Here is a 23,602-nt window from a genome sequence, read left to right on the forward strand (position 1 = left end):
GTTGATGTGGACTTGAAGGGGGAGGCAGGGCATGCTCCCGGCAGGGACAGTGGCCCAGGAGGCCCGCAGAGGTCTCAGCAAGAGTGCCAGTGGGGCAGCAGTGGGCAGTGTCAGGGAGCAGGGGGATGCTGCTGCTGCTGCAACGGCTCCTGAGTCTTGTCTCACCTGGCCGTGAGCAGCTGAGCCCAGCTGCCCCCTGGTGTGAATGGACATCAGGCCTGGCCATCCTCCTGCCTGTGTGCTTCAGTGCGGCCCCTGAAGTCCCGTGGAGTACCCGAAAAACACAGGCACCTGATGCTTCACTTGTACAGCTGATGCCCCTGATGCCAGCACATGGAGGACCTGCCTACCCCGAGCTGGGCATCGCCCAGGCAGTGGTGTGGCCTACCCCCTCCTCTCCCCAGTCTCAACTCTGCCTCCTTTGTCCTTTGACAGATGCAGACATGCGCTTTTGGTGTCCCTCACTGCAAGAGGTCAAGGCGGTGTTCCACAGCCTGGGAGCCTACAACCCTGCCCTCTACCCACACGGGCCCTTCCAGCACAGCACAAGGTGTGTGGCTGCCCAGCCTCATTGCTACCTGCTCTCTAGTTCTCAAGTGACTCTTAGCCTACAGGGTAGGACTGCTGCACAGGCACCCATACCTACCTGTGAGAACAAGTGTCGCCCCAGTGTGGCCTTCTGGACTGAGACCTCAGGGGTGCCTAGACAGCCGGGGTGGAAGCGTTCTGTCACTTACTCAGACCCTGCCCCCTCCCTCTGCTGGATCCCAGACTTCTCAGTCTAGTTGGTACCTCCCCCAGGCAGACTCCAGTCTTGCTCAAATCTGTTCAGCTGGTGCTTACAGCAGCTCCTGGCCAGCCAAGCCCAGCTTTCTGTCATTGTTGGGCTGGGAGAGGATGTGTGTTTGTTTGGGTGTTTTGAGATGGGGTCTCATACCTTTCAGGAAGGCCTCAAACTCTCTGTTTAGTGCAGGAGAGTAAACCCAGGGCTTCCTGAGTGCTAGCCAAGCACTGTACCAACTGAGCTATACCCCAGACCACTGTTTTTAAAGACAGAGTCTTGCTATAGCCTAGCTGGCCTAGAATTTTCTATGTATACAAGGCTGACCTTAAACTCAAGGCTACTCTCCTGCCTCTGCCTCCTAGAGTGCTGAGATTACAGGTCCACACCGATGTGTCTAGCTTAAAATGGAAAACCCTTGAATATCCTTTAGTCCCAGGAGGCAGAGCAGGCAGATCTTTGTGAGTTCAAGGCCAGCCTGATCTAAATAAGGAGTCCAGACCAGACAGAGCTACACAGTAAGACTGTCTCAAAAATACAATTTGTATCTATAATCAATTTTGTTCAAAAAAAAACAAAAAAACTCCTTTCCCGGAGGGCTCATGCCAGCTAGACGAACTGCCAGCTGAGCTATCCCCCAGCATCAGCACTGTTTTGCATACAGTTTCCACTAGGTTCTATTTTGCATGAGTTCATTTTGTGCCTGTACTGGGCTTGGTGGTAGTGCTGGACAGTGATGCTAATTGTGTGCGCACATCCCTGCCCTTGGGGGACAGAGCCACACAAATCATGAATGACTGTTGTCGGGTGGGTGATGACCAGATAGAGGCTATAAAAGTGTGTGTGTTCGATTGTTCTCCAAATCACAGCACATCCCAACTTCCTTGAAAACTCTCTGAGATGTCCCCCACCCTGCATCCGGCAGCAGTCCCTCCACCCAGGCAGAGCTGGGACCCTTTCTTTAGCTGCCGGATGTTTCTCTGCAGGGAAAGCGGGAGCTTTCTTAAGAACCTGTTCCACGACTGTTTAGTAATTGTCTGCCAAACCCAGCCACACTTGGCTCTGCTATAAATACCCCACGCATGTGCCAGCCTGCCACGCTCCTGCCCCTTTCCCTTCTGGAGTACAGCGCTCCATATTGGGTGTAATAAGCCTCTTGCTGTGCTGCTCTCTCACACACCCTGCTGTGTCGTGGATGAGTGGGGAAACTTGAATTATACTCAGAAAAGGCAAAGCATGCCAGAGGAAGAGCCTGGTGGTGGAGGGGATCAATAAGCCACTTGTGACACACAGGCTTTGGTGAGTACCCAGACCCCACCCGGGAGGTTGGAAATACACTGGAGACTTCCCAGTTTCTATGCAGCTCTGCTCTTCCCAGAGGCCTTCAGTCTGTGGCCTTTAAACACGTCTCCAGTTTTCCATGCACAAACATTAGTACACAGACTTCAGCTTGACCAGGTACAGTGAAGCCCCAAATTGGAAGAGGGGAGTTGATGTGCCACGTAGTCTCACTCCTAGGCATTCCTTTTGACCCCTTCCTTTAAGGAGCATAACCGTTAACCCTGTTGTCCAGAGAGGATTCAGATGGACCTGGAGGGCCCATCAATGGCCGCAAGGGCATTGTTCTTGCTTGTGGCTTGTAAGAGCAGGCTGGGGACCACCTGCCAAGCCCCCGAGACTGGAGAGATTTTTCTACATGCATTCATTCTTCTTCCTGCATCTTTCCTGGAGCAGGTGGGTGGTGGAGATGGATGCTCAGGGCTGTTTCTTGGGTTGCTGTAAAGTGGCTGCTACACTTGAGAATGCTCCGGATCTCATCATGGAGCTGAAAGACAATTCCTGCAAAGTGTTTGGGAAACATCCAGATAGTTCCAGCATTCCTTCACCAAGGGCACAATGGCTTGAGGAAGAGACAAGAGAAAGGTTAGAGCAGGCCACCTTTGTCCCATGGTCCTGTTCGTCCTGGTTCTTCGCCACTCTTAGATGCTGGCATTGTGCCATTTGTTCACACTGGGTTTTTTTCTTCCTTATTGGCTTCTAGACATGTTACTACCTAGGGCTCCCTGTGGACCGCCTCTGGTAGCACCCCAGAGTCTCATAACAGCTCAGGCTGGAAGGAAGGATTGAAATGCCTCTGCACACAGCCGCACACTAGCCGGCTGTCTCTAGTCGCTGTGAGAAAGCCATGTCTTGCACTATCTGTTCCTAATCTCGGATTTCTGCCACCATCTCTCTTCTTCAATGTGCATCGCGATTTTCTAACAGCGCTGGAGAGACGGCTCTGTTGGTAAAGTGTGTGCTGTGCAAGCATGAGGACCTGAGTTTGGGTTCCCAGAACCCATGGAAAAGTGAGGCACAGCTCTGGGGGACAGAGACAGAGGATGCCGGGATGCCGGGATGGCGGGAGCTTGCTGGCAGGCCATTCTAGCCAAAACGGTGAGATCCAGGTTCAGTGAGAGCTGGCTCGGTGGTGAAAAGCTAAGATTCCCAACCAGAAAGCAAGGTAGGGGAATGATGAGGGAGGACGATGACTGTTTCCCAATGTATTCACACAGGTGCACACTCATGCACACACGCACACACATGCACACCCCCCTACATCCCTGCAGGCAAGGTACACAACTCAGACACACACACAAAGACTTCCTCTCAGAAAGACACAGCCCTTTGGCAGCTGCACCAAATGCATGCAAATCATAGGTCCAGAAAGTGGGAGGATTTGGGAAATGGAAGGGCAGAAGAGAGGCCAGTGTGTGAACATAAATAGAAAACAGCAGTTGGAGCATCAGCATCCTTGCAAGGGGTTGGGCCCACACTGCAGCAGAGGCTGGAAACAACAGGAAGGCCCTTAGATAGCTGTGGTCCTCCAGTGCTGCCTCTTGATTACAGAGCTGTCAGTTGTCCAAGGGAGGAGGGGACATGTATCTGGGCTCCCCATTTCAGAGGGTTCTGTCCGAGGTCAGCTGTCTTCCTTGCTTTTAGTGGCAAGGCAGAGGGCCTGGGGAGCCTGCTCAGCTGGTGGTGGGGACAGGCTATACCCTTGAAAACCACACCCCTGTGACTGCTTCCTGTAGCCACACCTCATCTCCTAATAGCCCACTCAACTAGGAATTCACCAGTTAATGAAATTGGCACTCTCATGAGGACTGACCTTCAAAATAGAATCCTTTTGGGGGACATTTCTTATCCAAACTGTAACAAAAGGCCTGCTGAAGGAGTTGCCTAGATACATGGTTCTGGCCCTTCAAGAACATTCTAGTGCTGTTCTCTGGAGTCAGGAGTCTTGGTCCACTTGGTTCTCAGACAGGACATCCCCTTGCAGACACCAGCAGGTAAACAAACGACAACACACTGAGAGACCATCCTGTCCAGCACTGGGGTAGTGGGTAACTGCCTTGAGTGTGTAACTGATCCAGGTATAATTTGCATACATAAACCTTGTTGGTTCAGCGAGGACTGCTCTCATTTAAGGAGATACCAACTCCAGTTTGTACAAACTGTAGCAGGTCTCACTGCTTGATGCCATATGTAACAAGTCTTTCTCTGTCCCACCAGCCAGCTCCCAGATAACAATACGGAGACTTCTTATTAATTATGAGAGCTTGACCTTAGCTTAGGCTTGTTTCTAACTGGCTCTTTTTTTTTTCTTATTTATTTATTTATTTATTTATTTATGCCGAATGCTGTTTATTGAAGGAGGGAAGAGGTCATAAATACAGGCTTATAACACAATGGGAGAACCCTGGAGGGCAGAAGTTCGCTACAGATGTTTTACAATCTTGCATCTAAGCTCTTAACGCCCATTATGCAGGATACACAGACAAGGAACTTCCCTTAAGCATTCAGGAGGGTGGAACCCAGTAGGGAATTAGCATAGGGAGGATATCAAGATCAAGGTCAGCAAGCAAGGCAACAGTTACACAAAACGGGGGCCAGGGACCTACAGGTCCCCCCTTTTACTAAAAAATGAGCTTCTGACTTAGGTTACGTGGGACGTCAGCAGGTCACCTTACCCATCATGGAGACGCCTGCCCAGGCCACACAGGCACTCTGTCTTAGGTTGGTGAGCGCCCCCCAGGCATTACCTGTCTCTGAATACTCATTATCATACAGGCTCAATCGTGTGTGAGCTGCAGAGTTAACTGCCGCCAAAGATCTCAAAGTGGCACTGGGCTTGCAATCTATCTAACTAGCTCTTATAACTTAACCCATTTCTATTCATCTACATTCTGTCACATACCACCCACCCATCCTGCTTCTTCTGCGTCTCCTGGTGTTTCTCATGTGCCTAGATTCAGCTCTACTTCCTTTCATTCCTGGAAATCCTGCCTATGCCTCCTGCCTATTGGCCTAGTTATTGACTGTTTAGCTTTTTATTACACCAGTCACAGCAGTACACCTTCACACAGTGTACAAATATCCCACACTTCTCCCTTTTTGTCTAAATAAAAAGGAAAGGCTTTAACTCTAACATAGTAAAACTATATATATAAGAACATTATCAGGTAAAAATTATATTTATAATATCCAGTCCATTTGTATTTGGCAGATTCAGAGAAAGTACTGTATTATCCTATCTTAGTGAGTCCAAGGTTTTATACCCAAACCACTTTCTTTTTTTTTTTATTTATTTATTTTTTTAAATTTATTTATTTATTATGTATACAGTGTTCTGCCTGCAGGCCAGAAGAGGGCGCCAGATCTCATTACAGATGGTTGTGAGCCACCATGTGGTTGCTGGGAACTGAACTCAGGACCTCTGGAAGAACAGCCAGTGCTCTTAACCTCTGAGCCAACCCTCCAGCCCCTCTTTTTTTTTTTAAAGATTTATTTATTATGTACACAGAAGAGGGTGCCAGATCTCATTACAGATGGTTGTAAGCCACCATGTGGTTGCTGGGAATTGAACTCAGGACCTCTGGAAGAGCAGTCAGTGCTCTTAACCTCTGCGCCATCTCTCCAGTCTTCTAAACCACTTTCTGTCATAACTTGTATTACCATCCTAAAAAATATCTTTTTAGATCTTAAAACATCTTTTTAGATAAACACCTTAAGCTTTTATGTTTCTCAACCTTATAAACTTTATATCTCTTATGTAAGTTTTTTCTGAACTTGGTAACAAGAAAAACTGTAACATATAGAGTATTTTATAACAAAAATAACCTTAAATTTGTATCAATATAGAAAAATCCATGCCAACGTAAAATATTCGAGATTAATAGTTGCTTTTTAGTTTAAAGTAGATTCAGTAATCTATCCTTTTATCCTGTCTTTTCTAACCTATCATTCCCATATCCCCTTTTTTTCTTTTCAGAAAGAGATCCTTGAATCTAACCTCCCTTGCTTAGTTTCTTCCCTTTACCATAACCAGTAACAATTTGCAACCAACCCCCTTAAATGATGACAAATAGCCATAACCTATCAAATGACCAAAAACCATCCACCCTGCCTCTTGGGAATGTGGGTGTTGTGTTTTCTAAACTGCTTCCTGTTGTCTGGAGGTGACTGCATCTTTGAGGACCCTAAGAAAATTGGGATAATGGTCAAATTCTGGGAGAGCTAGCTGTATTGTTTTTTGTTTAGTCTCTGTGTGATGGGAAAGTATAGAGCTTATCTGAAATCTTGACTGGACAGTCTGTGAGGCTGGACCATCTTAGCTAGCAGCTTTGAAGTTGTTCTGGATGAATAATTTTGAGGAAACCACAAAAGAGGCATTCTGAGAAACTGGATCACCTGGGCTACGAGTCTTTATTGGTGTCTAGTCTTTTTTTTTTCTGAAAACATTTAAAGGTGGCATATATATCTGTATTAACACAAATATGGAATGTGTAGTGTGAACAAGTCAGCTGAAGATGATTTTGTTGTTGTTGTTTTATGTCTCAGCAGGTAAAAGGTATCGGTCAACTTTTTTTTTTTTTTTTTTTTTTTTTTTGTTTTGTTTTTCGAGACAGGGTTTCTCTGTGTAGCTTTGCGCCTTTCCTGGAACTCGCTTTGGAGACCAGGCTGGCCTCAAACTCACAGAGATCCGCCTGGCTCTGCCTCCCGAGTGCTGGGATTAAAGGCGTGCGCCACCACCGCCCGGCCGGTATCGGTCAACTTTATAAGTCCTTTTGGACTGTATAACCAAACCTCTATCCATGTCCTATGAAAGAATGGCATGTACTAATAAGTCATGAGGACTCTGTAGCCAACAAGATTTATCATGTCTCATCCAGACTCAGAGCTGTTCCCACAGTAGAGGGATCAGCATATATGTCACCTACCTGTCCTGTAGTCTTTCTTGGTTTCTTTTCTCATGTCTGTAGTCAAGATTTTTCAGGAGGTCTCCCCTAATCAAATCTGAACTTCATTAATTTTGAAGAGAACCATAACTTTTTGTTTCCCGTGTAAGCAAAGGCATAACCCCAATACAACATATTTTTTGACTTCCAGTCTGAAGTGAAGACATTCTTAAAATATATAGGTTGGTTTAATTTAGCAGTTTCCATAATCTAATGTCTCTCAACAGCTATTGTTTTTTGTACATTAGCATCTAAAAAATTCAAAATCAACCAGGTACCATACAGGATCCAGACACCCTATGTATTTCCCATCCTTATGTGGATTATTCCTTTTATATTATTTTACTCTTTAAAGACTTTATTATTTTTAAACTACTTTTTTGACTGTCTATACCTACTTTTTTCTTTTTTCTTTTTTTCTCAACACCTAAGTCTATTTAAACATACTATATCTGCTTAGAGGTTTTCTTGGTCTGGAGCTGACTTTTTGTGCATCTGCAGCCTCCTCTGACTATGTGAGCCAAATCTTACACTACTAGGCTACCATTGTGTACTGATGGCTGGCTCTACCACCCCCTCCCAGGGTCTGCACCTAACTGTCCCAGCTCTGGGAAGGTGCTGAGTCCAAGATGCAGCAGGCATTTTTTACCCAGTGCGCTGACTGCTCTTGTGCTCAGCTGCACAGCAGGGCCTCTTAAAAGAGCCATGCCTCTGTAAGCTGAGCCTATCCAAGAGACCATGGTCACCAGGAAGCCGCATTCAACTCTGTGTTCTGAACCTTTTTTTTTTTTTTTTAGCTTTCTCAGGTCTTATGTGGCCCCATGTTGGGCGCCATATGTAATGAGTCTTTCTCTGTTCCACCAGCCAGCTCCCTAATAGCAACACAGAGACTTATTATTAATTAGGAAAGCTTGGCCTTACCTTAGGCTTGTTTTTAACTAGCTCTTATAACTTAACCCATTTCTGTTAATCTACATTTTGTCATGTACTGCCTATCATGCTTCTTCTGTGTCTCCTGGCATCTTTCAAGTGCTTAGATTCATCTCCTACTTCTCTCTCTCCAGAAATCCCATCTATACCTCCTGCCTGTCTATTGGCCATTTAGCTATTTATTACACCAATCACAGCAATACATCTTCACATAGTGTACAAATATCCCACAACACCAGGTGTTCCTTTGTGGTGGTAGCAGTGGTACTCATATTTGCCATCTTCCCTCTGAGAATGTCACAGTGCTCCACAGATGCTGGCCTTTTTAAAAATAATTTATTTATTTTTATTTTATGTGCACTGGTGTTTTGCCTGCATGTATATCTGTGTGAAGATGCTGGATCCCCTGGAACTAGAGTTACAGACAGTTGTGAGCTGCCGTGTGGATGCTGGGAATTGAACTGGGTCCTCTGGAAGAACAGCTAATGCTCTTAACTGCTGAGCTCTCTCTCCAGCCCCAGATGCTGGCTTGAATATGACTTTTTTCCTCTTCTTCTGCCTTTGATTTTTTTGTTTGTTTGTTTTGATACAGGGTCTCATGTAACCCAGACTGGCCTCAAATGCACTATGTAGCAGAGGCTGGCCTTGAACCCGGAGCCTCCTATCTCTACTTCTACCTCTTAAGTCCTGGGATTACAGGCATGAACCACCATGTCTGGCTTTTTTATTATGTCTTTTCAATCCTTCAAGGAAAGCAAGTTGTTGACGTATAGGAAGAAGTCAGTTGATCACTTTATGAGTCTAAACAATGTGACTGAAACTCAGACTCCAGGTCGTTAAGGTAGGCAGTGAGCGCACATCAGTAACTGACTGTGGAACTGTCAGCTGACTCATAAACTGCTGCGTTCAGGCTGGAAGAATGGGAACTGGTGGCCCTGAATTCCTGGTGCTCTTTGTCCTCTTACTAGGTGAAGTCATGAGAATTAGCCAATGCTACATCTAGAATAGCAGTCACAGGATATAATTCATGGGTCGAGTGCTTGCCTAGCATGCATGAGGCCCTGGGTTCATTACCCAGCACTGCCAAATATGTAAGTAAATCACACTTAGACTAGCAGTTATAGATGCCAGCAGTGAGTAAAGGACCCTCATGATTTTTCTGTCCAGAAAAAGAAGGGCTGGAAAATATCTGGCACTCACAAGGGAAGGTAGCTCTACTTGGGAAGTCTGGCATCCCTTCCCAAGGAGGAGAGGGCTCTGTCACAGCCACACTTCGTTTCCTCAGACAGTTCTAAAAAGACATGTCGCCAGCTCACACTTTCTTTGCTCCTTCTCCCTTTGGCAGCATCAAACTGTCTGAAATCCTGTTTCTCTGTAGCAGACCATGGCTGCCTGACTCTTTGTGAACATCTGAAAACATGCCCACCCATGCTTCCATCCAGTGCCTGCTCCCAGGCTGGTACGAACCAAGACACCCACTCACATATTGGCGTAGGCCCAGTATACACCCAGATGTGCAAACCCCAGCCTCACCCATTCTCTGGTCCTAATAAATGCTAACATCCAAAAGAAAGGCTGAGCCCAGCACCAGCTTCCCCCCCACCACCACCAACTTTAGTTTGTTGGCACCAACTTCCCAGGGATGTAAGAGACAGATCTCTTTCCCCTCTGTGAAACCCAGGGCCAAGAAGTAAAGACAAGGAAATTTCCTGAAGCTGCATGGTGGTGCCTGACAGTGCCCAGGGCCAGAACAACTATGCTAGAGCCTGTAACTTTGCTCAGGGTCATTGTCACCCTCAGCATCTGCAGCTGTTGAGGGTCCACTGCTTCCAGGGACTCTAAGCACGTTCCTAAGAGTGGAGAAGTCAGGGCGGAGGCTGCAGCAGCAGCGTTGATAGAGTCCCTGCCTAGCAAACATGAAGCCCTAGGTTCGATCCCCAGTACCACATGAATTGAACATAGTGGCACATACTTGTAATCCCAGCACTCAGGAGGTCGAGAATCAGAAATTCAGTATCATCCTCAGCTACAGAATGATCTGGAGACTAACCAGGAATAGCTGAAAAGAGAAGTGAATGAGACAGCAGAGGGAAGCTTTACCTGAAACCCACTCAACTGGCTAATGTACATCGGGTCTGCAAGAGAGTATTTTAGTGATCTGGGAAGTTTGCAGGGCTGCCCCCTCATGCCTATACCATCCTTGCTAGGAGCAGCTCCCGGCTGGCTGTATGTGACTCTCATTTTCAGGGAGGAGATTGCTTCACCTACCCCAATCCACCAATCTCAGCTGGTGCTTGAGTAAATCTGCCCCTCACTGGAGGGACTGGCCACTCTGGACCTGTTCCTAACAACAGCCTTTGGTGGGGTGTGCCGGGATTAGCTTTGTTCTGATTCTTGTCTCACTTGCTGAGCCCCCTTGTGAGTTACCATGTGGTTCTTTTAGTGGGTACCATTGTTGAACAGGCAAAGATGGTTTTTGTAGAAGATCATAGGGAGATCAGAGGTAGGATTTTCTGCTGTTGAGGTCCCAGAATGCTGAAGCTGGAGACCTCATCTGAATGTCCAGCATGTAAGAGGCAGCTGCCCAGTGACCACCCACTCAGCGATGTACTCTCCCCATACTCTTGTGTAGTCCATACCCACACCAAGGCAGGCTGGCCTGTGTGACTGCTAGAAATCAGTAGGAGCAATGGGATGTCATTTCAAGATCAGGTTGTCAGAGGTGTACTTCCCTCCAGACACCGTGTTGAGAAGGCCCATGTGGCCAGGAAGCAGGAACCTCCCGATCCAGGGTTGCATGGATGAGCTGAGAGACAGGTTCCCAGCTTGGGCAAGCCTGCCATGAAGATAGCTCCACCCAGCATCTTGAAGATGACCTGAAGAAGCACCTCCCAGCTGGCTGTCCCTGGATCCTCGGCTCTCAGAATCTCAGTGGCATAATAAATGTTTTTTTGTGTGTTTGTTTATTTGGTTTTTTTTGTTTGTTGTTGCTATTTTCGAGGCAGAGTTTCTCTGTGTAGCCCTGACTATCCTGGATCTCACATTGTAGACCAGGCTGGCCTCGAACTCAGCGATCCACCTGCCTCTGCCTCCTAACTGCTGGGATTAAAAATGTACATCACTACCACCCGGCCATAATAAATGTTTTTAAGCCTCTACTTGGGGAAAGGGGAAGGTCTGTCCTAGCCAACAATGACAGGACACACCCCAACAGTGGCCTTGAACAATGGGTCCTCTGAGCATTCTCTGTTCCACTGGCTCTGCCTCTTTCTCCTTGTACACCTCCTCTATCACTCCCTGTCACGTATACTGATATTGTTTCTGTTTTATGTCAGAGTACTTGAGGGTAAGGCCAGCCTGGGCTGCTGGGAACCACAGGATCCTCCCCAGGAAGTGGCCTTGGACATTAAGCTGAGCTACATCTACAGGGTGAGCCAAACTTTCCTTTCCTGTCTCTCCCCAAAGTGTTGCAGTTTAGTTGGGTAGCATCACCAGGTGCCTATAGTGAAGCAGCTCAGCACCACTGTAGGCTCAGTGGTGGCCCTGGTACCCATGCTACAGAAAGCCTGCAGTCTACCTGTGACTGCCAGCATAGCCAAAGAGGTTCACAGAACAGGTGCCCTGCTGGTCTCCAGGGAACTGGTCCCACAGCCCCTTTCCTCACTCTGTGTCCCCTTGGCCCTTCCCCCATTCTGTGTCCTCTTGCCCCATCCTGGTTCTCTCTCCTTCCAGTTCCTGATCCTGTGTTTCCTAGTCCAGCCGAGGTCCTACACCGATGCCAGCATCTTGGGCCTGATGGAGCTGCTGTGTCGCGCAGGCCTGGATGTCGGGTTGCGCCTGCTGCCCAAGACTGACCTCCAGCAACTCCTGCTCCTCCTACTGGAAAACATCCAAGAGTGGCCTGGCAAGGTACCATAGCCTGGGCTCTGCAGACTGTTGTCCCTAGCATACCCTAGATGGGGAGAGCACCACTGGCAGCTTCTTCAGGGGTCCCCGGCCCTCATAATCCCTGTTTGCTCCCCTAAGTACGCCGGGTAACAGGGCAGAGGTGAAGACAACTTCCTCCAGGAGCCCACCGGGTGCCTCTGTCCCCACAGCTCCAGCCTCTGTGCTGCGCCCTCAGCTGGGTTTCGGATCACCACCACAACCTGTTGGCCCTCGTGCAGTTCTTTCTGGATGTGACGCCCCGGGGCAGGTGGGTGCTTCTCAACCCCTCTGCCTCCTCCCCTGATGCTCATCCCCATGGGGTCCTTCAAGGACCTAGAATCTTCCCCACCATTTCCAACAAACAAATGTTTGCCTAGTTTTTAAACTCTCCGAGGAAGGACTAAAAATAGAATTCACTAATGAGTTCTTTACAAATGAAAAAACCCTCATTTTCTTAACATGATCTTATTAGCAAACACTGTCTTATGCAATTAGCCTCAGCCTGCAGTGCCCGCCTTCTTTCTGTGGGGCTCCCTCCCTGCCTTTGGTTGCTGGGTTGTTTTTTTGTTTTTTTTTTTTTTTGTCAGACAGCTGCTCACCCCTCTCTTCTCTTCCCACCACCCACCCCTACTCCTAATTCATCACCCTTTTATTTTCCACACAGCATTTCTCTGCCAGATTATCTTACTATTTATTCCCTGTTTGGACTCTCTTCCCTCCATGGCACCTCCAGAGCAGGTGCCCTGTCAGGTTCACTGCCCCAAATCTCAGCCGTGCCTGGCGGGCTGCTGGTGTTCTGTAAAATTCCTTTGGAATGATGAATGAAGTGGACAAGCGAGCTTAGCCCAGGAGAGAAGACCTGTTGGCTGGACTTGGCCTTGGCTCTTCTCGTCTCCTCATTCCTTCCGCTCACAGCCACGAGGAGTGCCCTGCCTGTGCCCCTGATGCCCCTTCCTTTTCACCCCCACCCTGAATAGGCACTTGACAGTTGTCCTTTGTGGGTGTTCCCCTATGGCCACCTCACACCCCATCAGGCAAACGTCCTGGGACTGACTTGGTGGGTCAGTCATAGCTCCACTGGGTTCAGCTTCAGCCTGTTCTCTGCCCAGGCCTGACAGGGAAACTCTGTCCATCCCCTGAATGCACCTGGTCCACTCAGCCCAGACTTCTGGGATTCCTGCCATCATCCCCACAGCACATGCGCCCCAGATTGCAGGCTGGAGATGATGGTCCTAGAGGCTTCTCCCCTTCACACCTTTCATACTTAAACCTGTGCTCGCTGCCTTCAGAATTCTAAATCCTTATTGTTGGCTGCATCTTTGTGTCAGCTTCGTGACAGCCATTGCGCTGTCTGGGTCATTTTAAAGCAGTCACTCCCCCCACCTCACCCTACCCCCATTTGATTTCCCCAGGACACCTGGAAGGTAGCAGAGGCTTCCTTAACTCTTCCTCTCAGCCTGACTGACACCAGCAAAGAGAGGTGGACCAGTTGCTAATACTGCTGCAAAGCAGTTATGAAGATGAATGCCCTCCATACACTAACACTGCATATCCTCGATTTCGGTTTTAAGTTGTAGTCAATCGGATGAGTAGAGAATGTCATCCCATGTTTTTATTTTCACCTCCCTGACTGCCAATGAAGTGGAGCCGCTTTTCACCTCTATTGGCTGTTTGTGGTACCCTTACGGTGAATTCCTTCTGGGATTCCTTACCCATTTTTCTATCAGGTAATTTATCTTCTTATTAACTACATTGATTTACATTTCACTTATATTTACTACAGTGTATTTTCTCCTAAGATTGTAAACTGTCCTTTTTTGAAAGTTGTTTTTTTAATTTTTTAAAATTTAATTTCGCTGGGCAGTGGTGACACATGCCTTTAATCCCAGCACTTGGGAGGCAGAGGCAAGCAGATCTCTATGAGTTCAAAGCCAGCCTGGTCTACAAAGCCAATTCCAGGACAGCCAGAGCTACACAGAGGGACCCTGTCTTGAAAAAACAAAAACAAACAAACAAACAAATTTAGTTTTATTTTATGTGTATGGGTGTTTTTGCCTGCATGTGTGTCTACGCACCACATGTGTGCCTGGTGCTCAAGGAGGCCAGAAGAGGGTGTTGGATCCCATAGAACTGGAATTAAAGACAATTGCTGAGCTGTCATTTGAGTACTGGGACTCAAACCCAGGTCCTCTGCAAAAACAGCAAGTGTTCTTAACCTCCAAGCCGTCTCTCCAGCCCTGGTTTTAATTTTTGTTACATTGACTTATTTTATGTATCTGTGTAAATAAATACATGCGTGCCACAGCATGTGTGTCAAAATCAGAGGACAACTTATGGCAGTCGGCTCTCTCCTTTCCCCATGTGGGACCCAGGAATCAAATTCAGGCTTGGCGGCAAGCACCTTTCCCCAGTGATCATCTTCCTGGGCCTTTTTAAAAATTTGTTGTTGTTGTCATTTTGTTCTTTGAGACAAGATCTTACAATGTATCCCAGGCTGGCCTAGAACTTGCCTCAGCCTCCTGAGTGCTCCCTGAGATGGCAGTTGTGGACAACCATGCCCAGCCTGTGTGTGTGTGTGTGTGTGTGTGTGTGTGTGTGTGTGTGTGTATTTGTAGTTTCAGTAAACTGGCTTTCGCTTTTGTTTTTTCAATAATTGGGGTGGTCCATTTCTAGGAATCAAAGCTAGAGCATGACCCTGCTTAGATGAAGTGTCCTCTTGATGAGCTGATCCTTCAGTCCCTCAATAACAGAGTTTTAAGACAGACTTAGATTGGCAGAAACATGGTGTGGACAGTACAGAACACTGCCTGGGACTTCTGTGTGATGTAATCTTTGCATCTTGAATAGGAAGGCCTTGCCTAAAACCACACACGCATAAAAGAGCTATTCGCAGCCAGGTGGTGGTAGCGGCGGCAGCGGTGGTGGCACATGCCTTTAATCCCAGCACTCTGGAGGCATGGGCAGGCAGATCTCTGTGAGTTTGTGGCCAGCCTGGTCTACAAAGAGAGTTCCAGGACAGTCAGAGCTGTTACACAGAGAAACGCTGTCTTGAGAAACCAAAAAAGGAAGAAGAGGAGGAGGAGGAGGAGAAGGAGGAGGAGGAGGAGGAGGAGGAGGAGGAGGAAAAGAACTATTTTCTTTCAGTACTGATTATAGTAAATTCTTTTTCTGTGCTTTGTGCCCAGTATCTCTTAATTCCACTCAGAATCTACTTTTCCAATATATGAGACAGATCTAACTGGAATTCCCCCACCCCCACCCCTGAAAAGGAGTGTAGATGCAATGCCAATTTTTTACATTAATGATCCATCATTTCCCGAGAGACTTGAAGGTGGTGTTGTCGTATCCAAATCCGTGAGTGTGCTCATTCTTCCAGCCATGCTTTAGGATGATCTGGAGAATCAGTGTCTTTGTAGCTTCCCTTTGTATCCCTAAGCGTATGACAAGTACCTCTTGAATGACAGTGAGTACAGTGGAATATCCTTCACCTGTATTTCAGACAGATGTGTCAACAGAATGCCCTCGGCCACAAGTTTGGCTGTGGAAGAGGGTTTCTCATTTGGATGAATGTTATTTATTTAGATTAGCTGGCCATAGTGGCAGACCCCTGTTATCCCAGCTCTCAGGAGGCTAAGGCAAAAAGATCTTGAGTTCAAGGTAAACCCAGCCTACATAGGGAGATCTTGCCCACCACCCCCCCAAAAGGCAGGCATAGTGGCCTATAATCTGAGTGCTGGAGAGGTTGGGGCAGAGGACTCTTGAATTGGAAAGGTGGCTTGAGCTACATAATGAATACCAGGCCAATCTAAACTATATTGTGAGACTGTGTCAGAAGAAGAGGAGGGAAAGGGAGGGGAGGGAGGCGGGGGCTGAGTGGAGAGATGGTTCAGCAGGTACAGTCCTGCTGTACAGTCATGAGAACCTGAGTCTGGATGCCCAGCCCCCGTGTAAGAGTCGGGTGTGGCCACACACGACAGCTGTAATCTCAGCCCTGGGAGGCAGAAACAGAGGCAGGAGGGTCTCAGGTGTTTGCCCAGTCAGCCTAGCTAGGCAAACTGTCAAGTTCCGGATTCGGTCAGAGACTGTCCTGGTTAGGAGGAGGAGGAGAAGGAGGAGGAGGAGGAGGAGGTGACACAGGCTAGAGTCACCTGGGAAGAGGAACCTCAATTGAGAAAATGCCCCCGTGAGATTGGCCTGTAGGCAGGTCTGTGCAGCATTTTCTTAATTGATGACTTGTATGGGTGGGCCCAGTGCACTGTGGGCAGTACCACCCTGGGCAGGTGGACCTGGGTGGTATAAGAAAGCCTGCTGAGCACATCTGGATGGCACGTCAGGTAGCAGTGTTCGCCATGGTCTCCACGGTAGTCATTGCCTCCAGGTTTCCGCCTGAGTTCCTGCCATGACTGCCCTTCATGATAGACCATGATTTGGAAGCTGAAATAAACCTTTTCCTCCCCAAGTTGCTTTTGGTCTATCACAGCAATAGAAACCTAATAAAACATAGAACTTTTCTCTAAATATAAGGCAAAAAGCAACTGAGGAAGATATCCAGAGTTGATCTCTGAATTCCATATGCATGTGTGGGCACACATGTATTCACATACAATAATAATATTATTATTATTTTTTAAAGAAATATTATTTTACTTATTTTCTAAATAGAGCATTCAAGTAGTACCAAGTTTAGAAGGTACCAAAGAGTGAGTGGAAGGAATAACATGTCCTAGACACACGCCACCTGCCACCCCCAGTCTCAGTGCTCATGTGTGCACAGCTCCTTGCAGGCTCTTCACTCCTGTGTGTGCACAGCTCCCTGCAGGTTCTTTCACTCCTGTGTGTGCACAGCTCCCTGCAGGCTCTTCACTCCCGTGTGTGCACAGCTCCCTGCAGGTTCTTCACTCCCGTGTGTGCACAGCTCCCTGCAGGCTCTTCACTCCTGTGTGTGCACAGGCTCCCTGCAGGTTCTTCACTCCCGTGTGTGCACAGCTCCTTGCAGGCTCTTCACTCCTGTGTGTGCACAGCTCCCTGCAGGTTCTTCACTCCCGTGTGTGCACAGCTCCCTGCAGGTTCTTCACTCCCGTGTGTGCACAGCTCCCTGCAGGTTCTTCACTCCCGTGTGTGCACAGCTCCCTGCAGGTTCTTCACTCCCGTGTGTGCACAGCTCCCTGCAGGTTCTTCACTCCCGTGTGTGCACAGCTCCCTGCAGGCTCTTCACTCCCGTGTGTGCACAGCTCCCTGCAGGTTCTTCACTCCCGTGTGTGCACAGCTCCCTGTAGGTTCTTCACTCCCGTGTGTGCACAGCTCCCTGCAGGTTCTTCACTCCCGTGTGTGCACAGCTCCCTGTAGGTTCTTCACTCCCGTGTGTGCACAGCTCCCTGCAGGTTCTTCACTCCCGTGTGTGCACAGCTCCCTGCAGGTTCTTCACTCCTGTGTGTGCACAGCTCCCTGCAGGTTCTTCACTCCCGTGTGTGCACAGGCTCCCTGCAGGCTCTTCACTCCCGTGTGTGCACAGCTCCCTGCAGGTTCTTCACTCCTGTGTGTGCACAGCTCCCTGCAGGTTCTTCACTCCTGTGTGTGCACAGCTCCCTGCAGGTTCTTCACTCCCGTGTGTGCACAGGCTCCCTGCAGGTTCTTCACTCCCGTGTGTGCACAGCTCCCTGCAGGTTCTTTCACTCCCGTGTGTGCACAGCTCCCTGCAGGCTCTTTCACTTTGAGGTATGTTTTGGCAATCCTTCCAAATTGGCTCATAAAGAGCTTATGCTTCTTTTTCACATCTTGCTGTGGGTCTTTAGTTAGGGCAGCAATGGTGGTAACACAGGAGCTTGCTGGCTGCCTGGCTCTGCCCTTGCTGGGGGCAGCCTCACTGGGCTCAGTGCCCAGACTGACCCCAGGAAAAAGGGTTGTTGTGCAAGAAGCTGTCACACTCTGAATCTGCTTGACTGGTTAAGGACAAAGCAAGAACTCCCACTGACGTCCACGTCCATGGGTTCGTGTGGTGCATTCAGCACTCCTGCCTTGATCAAGACTTCAGAGGACACTCCACAGTATATGGAAGTGCCTAACTTAACCGTGAAAAATGAAAAAAAAAAATTGTAAAGCAAGCACCTGAAGTGGGGCTAATGGAAAGAGGGGTTCTTGAAGGGATATCAGCATGGGGAAGGTGACCCCACTTGGATGGGCCACGGAATTGTTGACAAGAACAGCACACTGTTCTGCCTTCAGCTAGCTCTCTAGTGTGTGCTCATGTGCAGAGCCAACCCCTGCTGCCACTGGAAGGAGCCCCGTCAGGAAGATGAAGGAGGGCATGGACGCATTTCTGATGAACATAAGTGTTCCCAGGCTCCAGGGACCTGCCTCTTCACCGCCTGTGACTGTTTAGTAAACATCCTAGGCATGCTGCTGCACTGTGGCCTTCAGAGGAAAGGGAGAAGTAAGACCCACTTAGACTGCCTGGTCCACTGGAGGTGTGGATGAAGGCTTACTAAAACATGTCACAAAACCCACCATGACAAAGACCCAGAGCTCTTCCCCTGGCAGACCAGCACAGAGCTAAAAGAAGCATCTCGCCCATGTTGACAAGACGTGAGGAGACAGACCCCGCTCTCAGGTTCACAGTGTGCACGTTTGCTCCACGCCTCCTCAGGAAGGCCAAGTAGCAGAATCGAGTAGACTTAAAAATGTGCCAACTTGAGCTGGAGAGATGGCTCAGTAGTTAAGAGCTCAGACACTTGCAGAGGACCTGACTTCAGTTCCCAGAACTCGCATCACAACCTCCTGTGACTCAGCTCCAGGAGTATGTTGGCTCTGAAGCCCCTGCACTGTACACAAATCCACACACAGACACACACACACACACACACACACACACACACACTACAAAATAAACTTGGCTAGGAGCTGGAGGCACATGTTTTGAATCCCAGCACTGGGGAAACAGTGACGGGCAGTTTGAGGCCAACCTGGTCTATAGAGTGAGTACAGGGCCAGCCAGGGCTACATATCCTGTCTCAAAAAAAAAAAGCAAAAACAAGAAAGATAGAAAAGAGGCTCGGATATGGCCTAGTGGGTAGAATGCTTGCCCTGTGTGCATGAAGGCCTAGGGTTCCATCCCCAGTGGTGGTTTCGGGGGAGAGGCAGGAGAAGAAAGTAGTGAAATAACGCTAACTGGGGAAAATAGGCTATAATGCTATAAAACTTTAGGTAACCTGAGGGTGGGAGAACTGGTCTATATAACCCCAGCACTTGGGAGGCTGAGGCAGAAGTTCAAGGCCACCTGGGTTTCATGAAACCCTTTCTCGAAAAGCAAAACAAAGCAAAAAACAGAGTGGTTGTGATGTCACACACCTGTAATTCTAGCACTTGCAAAGTGCAGGGAGGATAGTTCTGGGCTAGCCTTTGCTACCTAATGAGTTTGAAGCAAACCTGGGCTACATGAGACCTTGTCTCAAATTAGCAAGCAAAGAACAAAAACAAAAATATCTGTAAAATGTTATGCCAACGTTGTTGGAAGGGACAAATCTCAGGATATTGAGATCAGCGTAAGCATAAGTGGCTTTACCTTTTGGGTTCATCTCTTCCATATGTGATGGCCTTCCTGTTTTTGCTTTTTCTCCGATAGCCTTGTTTACAGAATCACTTTTATTGCGTGAATTATTTATCTCTTCATTGTATTTATACTTAATGTGTGCGTGTGCGTGCATGCGTGCATGCACGTGTACCACAATACACACATGGAGGCCAGAGGACAACTTGAAGAGTCCTCTACTTTTACCTGTAGGCTCTGAGGCTCTTAACTCAAACACGTGTCTTTAATCCCAGCACTTGGGAGGCAGAGGCAGGTAGATCTCTGTGAGTGAGTGTCCTTTTTGTCTAGCAGGAGATGCCCACTCTCAATCATGGTAGTCTTTGTCCACCTGTCACCGCCTTAGAGACACCCCCTACTCAAGGGACCTTACTTGTTTTTATGTCCCTGCAGCTGAAATGTGGTTGTTCCTATGTTAACTGTCCCCTTTTCCTGCAGAGTGGCAGCAACCTGCCTGGAGGGCTGTCTTGTCTCCTCTAGAATGTGAAGAATGTTCTATAAAATACTGGGAATAAGCGAATGCCATTTGTTTTTCTTATCTCTGCTGTGGTGCTGTGTATTTTTGTTTGTTTGTTTATTCATTTGTTTTTATGGAATTGAGAGAGTTCCTCAAATTTGGCCATCCTTCCTGTGTTGGTGAAAATTCTTCATTGTGTCTCCCTAGGCTGGAGGGAATATGCCTTTGTCCCAGCTCCCAAGAGTTAGATCCACAGGGCTGTGCTGGCACACACACCTTTAATCCCACTGCTCGGAGGTAGAGGCAGGTGGATCTCTGAGTTCCAGGCCAGCCTGGTCTACAGAATAAGATCCAGGACAGCCAGGACTACACAGAGAAACCCTGTCTAGATGTGTTGCGGGACGGGGAGGTTAGATCCAAGCTAAACCAATTGGATGCTCCTGAGGAAGGAACCCTAGGGACAGCAGCCCCATCCAGGCTATTCCTGAACCAGGTTCTTCCTTGGACCACTGCTGCCTATTGTCTGTTGGCCCTGTGAACTCCGGATCCTCCTTCCCCCATATCCTCTCAGCATCTTTTCAGTTTGAAGTAATCAACCAAGGAAGTTCAGTCTCCTTGATCCCCGAAGGAGTTAGCTGATGAAGAAATGCAGACAGCCTGAGGCTGGTTTGAGTACTGGGATCAAAGCAGGGACATGTGCAGGTGCCCGGGAGCTTTCCCTGGACCCTCCTCCTTCTGTCTGCGCTCCTGTTAACTGTCTGCAGCAGGACCAGAGGGCCCACCTCCGCTGCTCTCAGCTCCACATAGGGTGCAGGTTCTAGATCAGTTCCTGTACCTCTTGCCCACTGTTCAATCCCTTCCTTCTTCTGCTTTAGCCTTACTGTTAGGTTTCAAACCTGGGACAAACAGCTGAGCTGCCTATTTGCCACATCAAAGCAGACATTGGCCTCCAGGTTCTCCCTGCATCCTTCAGTCACTACCTGTTACAGGGTCCTCTGGCTGCCCTACCCCACCCCCTACCCTGAACTCTCCAGCCCAGCAGTCCGGCCTTCCCTTCCCTATATACGCCAATCAGGTTGATTGCCTGGCCTTTTTTCTTTTTTTTTTTTTTTTTTTTTTTTTTTTTGGTTTTTCGAGACAGGGTTTCTCTGTGTAGCTTTGCGCCTTTCCTGGAACTCACTTGGTAGTCCAGGCTGGCCTCGAACTCACAGAGATCCGCCTGGCTCTGCCTCCCGAGTGCTGGGATTAAAGGCGTGCGCCACCACCGCCCGGCGCAACCTGGCCTTTTTTCATCTACTCTGGGCCTCCTGGCTGCTGCACCTGGTTGCCCTCTCTCCCCTTCCCCTCTCCTCAGTCTGGTCATTACCACTCTGGACTCTCCCAGACACGTCTCCCTCAGGCTATGCTCTCTCCCACATATCTACAGTCAGCCTTCTCCACCACCATACCTAGGAGCAGTCATGTTTCCTTTCCTTTTTATTTTTATTTTGTTACTCATTTACCTGCCCTAAAACTGAGTGGCCTCATGAAATGGAGCCCCTGACTCCTGCAGGCTTCCACTCTGTGGTGGCTGGTCAGCCTTCCCCGACTCTCAGCAGATTCCAAAGCTGTTGAGCGAGCTTCTCCACTCCCGACACACAGCAGTGTCTCTCCCCTCCCACCCCTACAACTTCACCTCTTTCCTTCCCACCAGACCCCTAATTCTAGATCCTGACAGTGTGTCTTTTCTGGCTAAGGCCTGCACTCCAGCACCCTCCAGTTCTCCTGGAGAATCTGGCTGTCTTCTTTCATGCTCTGGAGTATAATCCATCTGCCTCTCTGCAGGAATGTGACTTTCCTTCCAGTACACTATCAGTTCCTCCTTTGCTGAAAATCCTTTCAGAGGGCGTGGGCCCAGCAGTTAAAACCACTTGCTGCTCTGGCAGAGGGACCTAGGTTTGGTGTCCCAGCTCACAGCCACCTGTAACTCCAGTATCAGTATCGGAGATATTCTGACCTCTAAGAACTAAGCCCACATGTGGTGTGCATACATAAATGCAGGCTTAACACATATACATACAATTTTAAAAATCAGCCCAGCCTAATGATCCAGGGCCTTTGTGCTTACTGTCCCATACCTCCTCTCCCAAACTCTTATCTGTGCCCCCCCAACCCCCCCCCATGCACTCCCACATATCTGCCATATCCTAAAATTTTGTAGCCATCTGAACTCATGCTGAGCCTCTGCTTCAAAGTTTCCTGGAGAAGCTCCCTTCCCCTTCTCTTCACCTGACTGACTGACTCAGACTGACATTCCTCACACCTTGGTGGGGTGGGGGTGGGGGTGGGGTACCAGTTGGCTGGCTTTGTTGAGCCTTGGGCTAGGGGAATGAGAAGGACCACCGGCCACCGGTGTTTTTGCTCTCTGAGGCCGGGTGAGCATGCCTCCTGCTACCGGATGAGCACCTCAGGGCACACAGAAGCAATGGAGTGTTGAGCTGCAGATGCTAAAGGCACGGCGGCTCTGGTGGCTGGGCGATCCCGTCCTGACCTTTGTGCAGATAAGGCAGGAAGGGCACAGGGGGAGGTGTCTAGCTAGTGCAGGCTCCTGGACCCCTGCAGTTCAGCCCTGCTCTCCCGTGCCCTTAGGTTTGAAAGCCGAGCACAAAGCAAAGCGAGTAGCCTGGGTCCGAGGCAGGACTACCGAGGGCTGCGCCTGCGCAGGTGGCATTGCGTGAGGAGTGCTATTTGGGGCTGATAGTGCAACTTCCACACTTCAGCCTTCGTATGTCACTCCCATCGTCTTTGTGGAGAGAAGAATGTTTTATATATGGAATCAAGTGGTTGGAGGGAGCTGAAGTCTCAGTGTGGAAGTGACACATGATAGCTCTGACAGTGTGGAGTGAATCATCTCCTCTGCTCTCCCGCAACAGGAGTGTGTGTGTGTGTGTGTGTGTGTGTGTACGTGCTCATGCTGGGATATGTGCAGGTGGGGTGCCCTGGCACTTCCTTGGGAGGTTCTGAGAGGCAAGCCCCCTTAACATCATTCCTAGGAATGGTGGGTGAGTCTCTGCTTAGAAACGGACACCCTGGTGTCTAGGTGTCCTCAGAACAAATCCTACTGCCCCAGCTTCCGGAGGGGACTGGGGAATGCTTGTCTGGAGATTTCCTGGGCGTTTGATAAAGCTGTCATCACGTCCTGGGGACAACATAGAAACGCAAACTGAAGAGCCCACCTGCAGGGCAGCCTCCTGTGGCCACCTAGTTCACGACCTTTACTAAAGGGTCGTCTGGATGGAGCAAAACCAATGTCTTGAATGAGGCGATTAGTGGAACAATGGTTAGATTCATAGACAACATGAATATAACCGACAGCAAATTGAAGATTCCAGAAGATCTCAACTGACCATAATGAAGGGCTGAGTTGGAAAGAGAGGCCCCTGCTGCACCATTAAGAACAGGGTCTAGCCGGGCGGTGGTGGCTCACGCCTTTAATCCCAGCACTCGGGAGGCAGAGCCAGGCGGATCTCTGTGAGTTCGAGGCCAGCCTGGTCTCCAAAGCGAGTTCCAGGAAAGGCGCAAAGCTACACAGAGAAACCCTGTCTCGAAAAACCAAAAAAAAAAAAAAAAAAAAAAAAAAAGAACAGGGTCTGAGAAATTGTTCG

At 48.7% G+C, this 23,602-nt stretch overlaps 1 protein-coding gene across 1 annotated transcript in view; it reads left to right on the forward strand.

Annotated features, from left to right (window-relative positions):
* Fam178b (family with sequence similarity 178 member B) overlaps positions 1–23,602 on the forward strand; it is a 110,654-nt gene that overhangs the window by 56,426 nt on the left and 30,626 nt on the right. The window contains 4 exon segments of the mRNA XM_052745149.1: positions 436–550; positions 11,328–11,421; positions 11,725–11,901; positions 12,090–12,187. Coding sequence (XP_052601109.1) covers positions 436–550; positions 11,328–11,421; positions 11,725–11,901; positions 12,090–12,187 — 484 coding nt within the window.

This window comes from Peromyscus californicus, unplaced genomic scaffold (genome assembly GCF_007827085.1).
Source record: "Peromyscus californicus insignis strain IS unplaced genomic scaffold, ASM782708v3 Scaffold_19__1_contigs__length_69161282, whole genome shotgun sequence".
NCBI classification, from domain to species: Eukaryota; Metazoa; Chordata; class Mammalia; order Rodentia; family Cricetidae; genus Peromyscus; species Peromyscus californicus.